General features: G+C 38.1%; 1 protein-coding gene across 2 annotated transcripts; it reads right to left on the bottom strand.

The window, feature by feature from the left end:
• Window positions 1-1,939: 1,939 nt before the first annotated feature.
• sgca (sarcoglycan, alpha) lies at window positions 1,940-7,604 on the bottom strand. 2 transcript variants are annotated; one of them, XM_006790931.3, is made up of 11 exons: window positions 7,527-7,604; window positions 7,143-7,271; window positions 6,900-7,048; window positions 5,980-6,046; window positions 5,681-5,879; window positions 5,346-5,514; window positions 4,957-5,165; window positions 4,757-4,783; window positions 4,382-4,555; window positions 2,289-2,315; window positions 1,940-2,199 (listed from the first exon to the last, which is right to left on the bottom strand). In XM_006790931.3, exons 1-11 carry the CDS (start codon window positions 7,561-7,563, stop codon window positions 2,193-2,195), a joined length of 1,194 nt encoding a protein of 397 aa, XP_006790994.3. In that variant the 5' UTR covers window positions 7,564-7,604; the 3' UTR covers window positions 1,940-2,192. The 2 variants fall into 2 exon arrangements, with proteins under 2 accessions (XP_006790994.3, XP_087700911.1); XM_087844785.1 differs by lacking the exon at window positions 1,940-2,199 and having other exon boundaries at window positions 2,285-2,315.
• Between the last annotated feature and the right edge of the window lie 1,492 nt (window positions 7,605-9,096).

Here is a 9,096-nt window from a genome sequence, read left to right as displayed (position 1 = left end):
TAAGGCTTTCATCCTGCAAAACCAGATAAAAGCTGCAACCCTTTAAGAAGAGGGTGAACCTCGTTTTGATCCAGCCATAAGTGATGAATGATCTGTAAACTGTTGAACTGATCTCCCCTTCATAGTTTGCTTTGTCACTAGACAATTTACTGGCAAAACTGATTAGTGGTTCATACTGTCACAGCCCAACTCACCGAATGTGATGAGGGGATGATGATGAGGATGATGAGGTGACTTAGAAAACAGATATTTATAGATAAAAACAACATCACTCGTGTAAAGCCGGTCAGGATAAGAAGCAAACGAAAGAAAGAAAACAAACAAAATCATGATGTGAATCAGAACATCACAGCTTACTTGCATAGCAGCGACAACCCACATGTATCTGTCTGCTCACGGCCACTTTGTTAGGGTTCAACTGCTCATTAACACAAATATCTAATCACCCATTTACATGACAGAAACTCACCGCATTTAGGACATGGTGAAATAAATGCCCTTCAACTCAAGCAGATTAGGTAAGAAAGGCTATTTCAGTGACTTTGAACGTGGCATGGTTGTTGGTGCCAGACTGGCTGGTCTGAGCATTTCAGAAGCTGCTTATATGCTGGGATTTTCCCAGCTTTCCCAGGGTTTACAGAGAATGTTTAAAAAAGAGAAAGTGGTGAATGGCTGGACTGCTTTTTGCTGATAGGAAGGCAACAATAGCTCAAATATTTGTTACAATCATGTTCAAAGAGCATCTTTGAACAAGAAATATGTTGAACCTTGAGGCAGATGGGCTACAGCAGCAGAAGACCACACCAGGTGCCGATCTTGTCAGGTAAGAACAGGAAAGTGAAGCTACAATTAAAATGGAATCACCAGAATAGGTCAGTAGAAGAGTGGAAACATACTGCCTGGAATGAGCTCCATTTCCAACTAATCACTGTTTAGATGCCAGAGCCCATCTGAGTATTGTTGGTGACCATGCTGATCCCGTTGTGACCCCAGTGTCTTCCAGCAGGATATCACACACCATGTCACAGTTGCTCTGATCTCCTCAAACTGATTTCTTGAACATGACTTCATTGGTACTCAAACGGCCACCACAGTTACCTGACCATAATCCAAGAGAGCACCTTTGGGATGTAGAGATTCACATCCTGGAAGTAAAGCCAACAAATCTGCAGCAACTGTGTGATGCTATCATGTTAACATGGATCCAAATCTCTGAGGAATATTTCCAGCACCTTGTTGAACCTATGCCATTAAGAACTGAGGCAGTTCTGAAGGCAAAAGGGACACCAAACCAGTACTATGAAGGTGTAACTAATAAAATGTCCAGTGAGTGTATACAAAACTATAGTAAGAAATAAGAATAAAAAAATATCCTGTTTTTCTTTTGTATATACAGCATACACACAGATCCAAATTAAACATACATTTGAGCTCATCTTTATCCTTTCGAGCTCCCTTAATGCTGCAGCTGCTGATTCTCTAAAGCAAAGTGTAAACAAAGCATTTCTACTTTGAGCTCATAAAGCAGAACATGCGTGCTGCAGGTGCTGAACTCCAACTTTCAAACCCTACTTCTGCCTGACATCTACTGCATGTACAACCTGTGTTTAAAAGCGTATCTAAACTGAAGCTGTCCCTTCTTATTTATTATTGTAATACCACTAAATAAGCATAAGATGAATATAAAGAATGGATATTGAGCGTTTTGCAGGTCAGTCATAGAACATGCCAGAGTAAGAACATGATTTTTTGCTGGAATCGTTCATATAATATACGTTATTAGCAGCCTGGGTTAATCAAATCAAATGGATTTCTTCCAAAGTTTGTCCAACTAGTAAATCAATATGCTACACACATCACACAGGCTGTAGAATTTGTCTCCCATCACATACCTTTTAAGAAATTAATAAATATAAACAAAATATTTTCACAGAACATATGAACCAAAGAAATATTTAATCCACAAAACATGCTTCAGTGTTTATAAAATGACCCATGTATTAGTTCACAACGTGTGATAATAATTAACTTGATATACACAACATCTGAGCTATTAGTATACTATTCATTTACTTTAATGGAACCCAAACAGGAAGAAATTATAATATCCAAATGCAAATATAATCCACAAACTGTGTCTCAGAGATGTTATTAATAATACTCCATGTGCTATATCTTATCCATCGCTGCTCTCACTTCCTGTAAACACACACAAAAAAAATATTCTTAGAATAATCAGCAACACCGAGCAGAATCAATGCGGAGGAGAATCCTGTGAATGGCCTTACCTGGGCAGTGTGTCACTGTATGGATCTCTACCAAGAGAGTAAGAAAATAAATACAATTAAAAACTACTTTATTTATTATGATTTATTACAACTGTTGGAGAGTAACTCATGCAACACAGCAGTAATAGTGACACTAACTTCACCAACAGCAGATGGCAGGTGTGATGAGATGTTAGTACTTATTCTTTATATGCTATACTCTAATAAACAAAATCCTTCAGATTGTAAACTGCTGGTCATACAAACATATTTGAGTATGTCGATTTTCATTTGGTAATTTGTGACGGCTGTTTGGTTACAATTTCTATTGAAATGGTGTTGATTCATGGACACAAGAATGACTTTTGATGTAACTTATTATAAGCTTCATTTGTTTTACAATACTGTGCAAAAGACTTGAGTCACCCCTCATATATATATATATATACTAGGGGTGCAACGATACACAAAATTCACGGTTCGGTTCAGTTCGATACTTTGGTGTCACGGTTCGATATTTTTTCGATACAAAATAAATGTCATTTATTAAATTTTCACGGCACATTCTGCACCACATCTCTGTGCGTTCATCATTTGTTTGAAGCCAGCTCACCTCCTACAACCACTTTTCCGAGAATACGCGCTTCTTTTGTGGTTCGGACTCCTTCTGACATTTCTTTGGAGGAACACCAAAGTAATTGCTTAAAGGAGCTTCTTCGACATCTTTAAGAGTTCTAAACAAATGTCTGTCCTCCTCCTGAAAATCTTATGTACGCAAACAAGCGTTGCAACTTCTTATCTTGTGCGCGTTTTTTATTTTGACAGCGAATGCGCACCTGCGGACCACTTATGTGCACCCCTGGTTATTTAGCTCGTCATACTGCAGCCACAGAAATTCTTTTGTCCATGAAACCATAAAGCTGCACTTTCTTTTTGCCTTATAGTCTGATTTGTCATAACTTTTCTGTTTTGTGGTAAGCTTTTCTTTGGCTGTCACTTCTTCACCCTGACCTGTCTTATTTGGCTCAGCAGAACTAAAATATATATCCTGCTGCTTTTACACACGCACTCACATAACGCTCAGCGATTCTCTGCGCGATCAACCTCTCACATGTTTAAGCTTGCTGCGGGAGATTTCACTTGTCATGTTTGCATAGTAAGCTAACGATTGATAAGACGATGTCAGGGGAATTGGTGCGCAAATTATCATCACTCGCCAATCAGTGACGTCGCTCTCTATACACAGTTTGCGCACAGTTTGCAAAGTGAAAGCAAAAAACAAGCGCAAATTCAAATGCGATTTCAATATGTCACATATTGACATTGGCAGAAGGAAAGTTGATAAAATAAATTAAAAATTTTGTATTGTTCGATACATATGCGTACCGAACCGAAAGCACTGTATCAAACGGTTCAATATCGATACGAGTATCGTTGCACCCCTAATATATATACAGTATGTATTGCTTCTGAGGAGGAGGATGTTTTTGTAAATATTTAAAGTGATCTTTTTGGAAATCTAGCAAAGAACTTACACATGACTGTGTATTTTGTTGTACAGTTATTTTATTTTCAACTTTAATTTATATATTTTATCTTATTCTTTCCCAGTTAAATTTACCCCTCATTCTAATTTGTGTTGTACAGTTATCTCATTCTTAACTTAATTTTTATATTTTATTTTATTCCTTCCTGGTTAAATTTACCCTTTTATTTTCATATTTATTTCCTATCTTATTCATAGCCTTTTCTTTTTTCTTTAGGTCACGAGCAGTTGTCTGAGCATTTCACTGCATATCGTACTGTGTATGACTGTGTATGTGACAAATAAAAATTTGAATTTGAATTTTGAAAGAGACACAGCAGGATTGGGGATGCGTTTCAACAAGTGGTGTTTACAAAATTGAAAGAATTGAGAAAACAGAAAAGTGCTGTCAAATTTCCACCCTGCGATACTATTTGGAAAATGACAGGAGAAGCATCCCTGATCAGAACAACCCAGTGCATCATCAGAGCAACATTAGAGTGGTGTTACATTAGGTTATTATTGTGTACCTAATAGACTGGCAGCTCAGTGCACATAACTGATAGGAATGAATGGGTGTGGTGCTTACTGTTGGGCCATGATGAGTGGGATGCTGTCAGACTGCAGCGGGGAGGCCCTGTCTCCAGTCCGGCTGTTAAACATGGGCAGTGTGGAGAGGGGTGGAGGCACGCCTCTGTTTCCAGCCATGGTCCTCAGCTCGTCAGTGTTCTCATGGATGGTGTAGTGGTGGTACAGCTGAATTCTGAAGCACACATCGCATACAGATTTTTTTTTCTGCAAGCTTGGAAATATTTTTGCTGCACTATATTTCAGATTCATTCTGTGAAATATCACTTATAATGCTGTCTTAGCTGACTGGTACTAAAAAGTTAACCATCAGATCATGTTTTAAATTGAAAGACAACAATCAGGTTTCAAAATCTGTTATAAACAAAGTACTTACTGGTTTGTTCTTGCATTCCTTTTGCCACTATAGAAAAAGAGTAAAATATCCGTTTAATATAGGATCAATCAAAAGTATAAACAGATTCCCATCCTTGGTGGAATTTATCCCACTTGGATGACTACATAAAATCCCAGTAGAGGGAAGAGCAAAGCCTTTACATATTTATTCAGAGATTAGATTTAAAATTAGATACATACATTCCTTCCCTTCTGCCAAACATGACGTAAGCCAGCAGCAGAAACAGGATGATGGCGAGGATCAGGGGCACAATCACTGTCACGATGTAGTCTGGGAAATAGTCTCTGTTTGGAGGAGACTCCAGAGGTTTGAAGTCCTCTCCAGCCTCCAAAATCCCTGAACCCATCGTGGGAGCAGGTGGCTTCGGCTTCATCTTTGTCAAATCAAACTGCAGGAGGAGGAAGAGCGTTAAAATGAAGCACAGAGCAGCAGATGAGATAAACAGCTTTACGCTGTTTGCTTCTGCTTAGTAGTTAATGAGACAAAATGAAATAATCGATTGAAGCTTTAATCATATATATTTATATATATATGTTCCTTCTTGGGCGTGCATCTTTTCTGGCCTCACCAGCTCCGTCTTGCACCAGGTGATACAGTTGCTGGGATTTATGCAGAAGTGGCATTCTCCAGGGACTTTGATTTTGGCCTCTTCCTTGCACAACTTTTTGTTCTCCGGTGTCAGCACCCTCAGGAGACATTTGGAGAAATACTCTTCTGACCCTACCTTCACATACACACTGTCACAAATCAAATTTGACTAAATATGCATTTTTTTTTTCCAAAGCAAGTTCTGTTACAGCAGCAAACACGGTGCTAATAAAATACAAACTTAAGTAGTAGTACTAAAAAAACATAATTTTAAATAAACCCAGTATGTATAAGAATGTACAGATGTCAGTTTACCCTTCAAAGTGCCCTGCAAGAGGGAGTGGAACTCTGCCACCACGGTCGAGGGCGTTGGTGATGTTGATCATTTCCAAGATCTCTGTGTCCCACAGCTTCTGCAAATCCTGCTTTATCTCATCCTGAACAGTAGAGGGCAGCACTTTTTCAATCTCTCTCAGCTTGATGAAGACTTCGACTTGATAGGGCAGAATCTTCTCTGTAAATACACCGGCGAGTTTCGACATTTGATACACCCTCATTCATTATAACTATTATTTTGGGACTTAAACGTAATGGGACGGATTCATCGCAAATACCTGGAACGACTTTGATTATGAGAAGGTGTCTGACTGTGTCATAGCTCCGCTGGTTGGTGGCATAAATCTGTCAGAATGAAATGTAATATTATTAAGATTATGACAGTTCATATGCATTCCAAGAGCACTTTTTGCAAAACTTAAATGTCCGCTTTTCCATTTGCTGTCAATTTCCCAGAGTGCCTTTAGCTGCTGTCTGCTCATTAGTGTATGAAAAACGCTTTTGCTTAAAGTAACAAAAAGTATCTGTTTCAAAACCAGTTCGTTATTATATATTTAGAGATATATTAATAATTTAAAACTTACACTAAAACGAAAATAAAGAAAATAAAGCGGCGAAGATTAGTTTAATATCTTACATTTTCTGCTGAATAGCTGCTTAATACTTTATGTTCACTATTCTGTAAAAAGAAAAGCAAAAAAACACAAAAACAGGATGAACTGTTTAAACAAAAGCAAAAAAATGAATGCACCTAAAAAATGGCGTGTAGTTTGTTACAATGGGAAAAGTTTTGAATCAGAATACAGCTGTGTTCTGTGTTTACACCAAAAATTTAGCATGTTTTCTAACTGAAATAAATTCTGTTTGGTTGAGCCTAAAGTGTCACTTCTGACATTTGTATCTCTTCTTCTTCAAAGACAGCTTACTTCCTGAATTTTTAATGTTGGTTCAAAATAGCAGCTGAAGAGAAGAGGCCCAAGGCTTTTGTCTCTGGGGATTTGACAACAAATCCTGACAGCTGTTTTTGATAGCCGCATATTTTTCATATTTGTCTCCACTGTAGCTGCGCTGGAATGTTATCTTTGTTTGGCCTACCATCGCGACAGAAGAATGTGCAAAAGTAAGGCCAGAGGTGAATGTTAGATGTGCAGCATGCTAGAATATTGTGCCAATATTGGTGTAAATGATGATTTCACACCTCGATTATACTTTTTCCTGGAGACATTGGTGTGCCATACAAGAAGCCATTGTCATAGGGGTTCCTTTGGGTGAAGCGCAACCACTCTGGGAGGTCTGGGAAATTCTGTTTGTTGCACTTAAAAATTATGGGGTCGTTGTACAATATGCCTGATTTGCAAAACACAAAAAGAGCAGAGAAAAACAGCGTTAACACATGTGGATGTCTTATCCTTTTAACTGAATTTAGATCATTCTATCTCACCGTAGACTTTGCCCAAAGGTTCAAAGTCGTTCTGGAAAGTCTCTCTAAACAGTTCATGTGTAAAAAACTTCCCCACAGGAATGGTAACTTTGATGTCAGAACTGGCCTCAAACAAACTGGCAGAACACACTGTGTGGAAGTGTAAAACACACACACACCAAACAGTTTATAAGAAGGGTCAAAAAAGGCAAACAAAACCTTAAATCTGACATTAAAAAATGACAACACACATATCCTGAGGCTAGAATCCTACGCACAGTCCTTAAAAGCTGATATCAAGGGCGAGTGTTTTTACTAAATAACACAGAGTTGATAATTAACGTTGAGGAAGGTCAGCGAAAGTTATTCTTTGATGAAGCTAAATCATTTTATGAGTGAACTTGCCTGTTAAAAAGAAGACCCAGCTCCCACAGCCTGCCATCTTGTTTTGAGTTTTGATTGACAGAACCAAGTGGAGAGGGGCTTGGTCACTGCAAAGGACATGTCAAAACTATTTTTGTCTCACTTACCTAATAACATCCGGAAGGGTGACTGTGAGTCTGTGAACAGTAGGCCTTCGAGGGATATTTATGTTCTTTTTTGTTGATATACAGTCATATAAGTCACATACAGTCATCCATTTTGCTCAGTACATTCACACATGTATCCATTTGACTTTAGTAGTTTATATTTGCCTTATATTTCTCCACTGATATATTTAGGTCTCAAACACTGTTGTTGCAATAGTGCAATAGGCTAATGAAGCTTAGAGTGATTTTGCTACCTAATGAGCATTACTTTTAACACTTTAGGTATATTTATCAAAGTTTATTTTGTTTCTTTAATTTCAAAAAGTGTGTGATTAGATTTTTAATTCATACGAGGGCGATATGAGTAATAAAAAATAACATTATTACCTTTCATTTTTTCTAGAAAATTTACACATTATTTTCTTACTGAGAAAATATATATAAATAAACTGAGTTTAATGCAAATTGAACTCAGCTCAGCTCGTTTTGGGATTTAAACCTTCTGATCAACCAGCATGTTACTGTGTGGAGTTTGGATGTTCATGCCTCTCCCTGTGGTTGCTCTGTCATAGACTAGCATCATATCCAGAGTGTACCCCCCCTTTCACCCTCTATCAATTAGGATTGGTTCTAGACCATGGGGCCAGTGGGCAGTTACATTTCCCAAGGGGTTCACATGAGAAACTGGGTGTGTTGTAGAGGTCCCTCACCAATGTGATAAAGAGGTAAAATTAATATAATTGACTTCAGCTTATTGGTGCTTCCCTCTAAACAGTCCCAGTTTCTCATGTGGCCCTTTGGGAAAATTAATTGCCCCCCTCTGCTCTAGACGCCGCAAATGGATAGAAAATTGATGAATTGATGTAACTGAGTAACTTTAAAGCCACTTAATTGTGAATTCCTTTTTTTTTTTGAAGACCGTGTAAAACCTTTTAAAAAATATTTAAAAATGTTAGAAGAACGTAAAGGAAGGATTTTATGCTTAAAATGTTTACATAATGTCTTGAAGAGATTCCAACTGAAGCTGAACTAGGACACAGCTGTACTTTTGTGTAAAATACTATTTTTTTAAACCAAAAGTTGGTCAGTATATGCCTTACTTAACTAGGTAAAGCCCATGTGTTAGCATTCTTTTACATAGGCATTTGCCTACACAGACCCTACGTGGGAGAGTATGCAATAAAAACAAACGAACAACAACAACAACAACAACAACAACAACAACAACAACAAAAGAGCACCTAGCTCATGGATCACGGATGGGGCTGTGCATAGGTTGCATTGCCAGGTATCCTGTGATTTCACAGATCTGTTGTTTGTGACACTGCCCCCTGGTGACAGTAAACAGCTACAACATGCAGACGACGGTCTGCAAACGAACGGTCTGTGTGACACCAGTGACTGTTCTACAGTCATAATGTGACACTAATGCAAAAGCACGAAAA

Source organism: Neolamprologus brichardi, chromosome 8, assembly GCF_056152115.1.
Source record: "Neolamprologus brichardi isolate AB-2024 chromosome 8, ASM5615211v1, whole genome shotgun sequence".
In the NCBI taxonomy this organism is placed as follows: domain Eukaryota; kingdom Metazoa; phylum Chordata; class Actinopteri; order Cichliformes; family Cichlidae; genus Neolamprologus; species Neolamprologus brichardi.
Note: the sequence above shows the minus strand (reverse complement) of the source record. Positions and strands in the feature narration are given on the sequence as shown.

What these genes read in the sequence shown, in the direction of transcription:
- sgca (XM_006790931.3), bottom strand. Translation starts at nt 7,563, where the DNA reads ATGGCAGGCTGTGGGAGCTGGGTCTTCTTTTTAACAG. An exon ending in CCTGGTGCAAGACGGAGCTG is followed by an intron (nt 5,166 to 5,345) that starts GTGAGGCCAGAA and finishes CTCCTCCTGCAG; the next exon opens with TTTGATTTGACAAAGATGAA. An exon ending in CCACTCATCATGGCCCAACA is followed by an intron (nt 2,316 to 4,381) that starts GTAAGCACCACA and finishes CTCTCTTGGTAG; the next exon opens with AGATCCATACAGTGACACAC.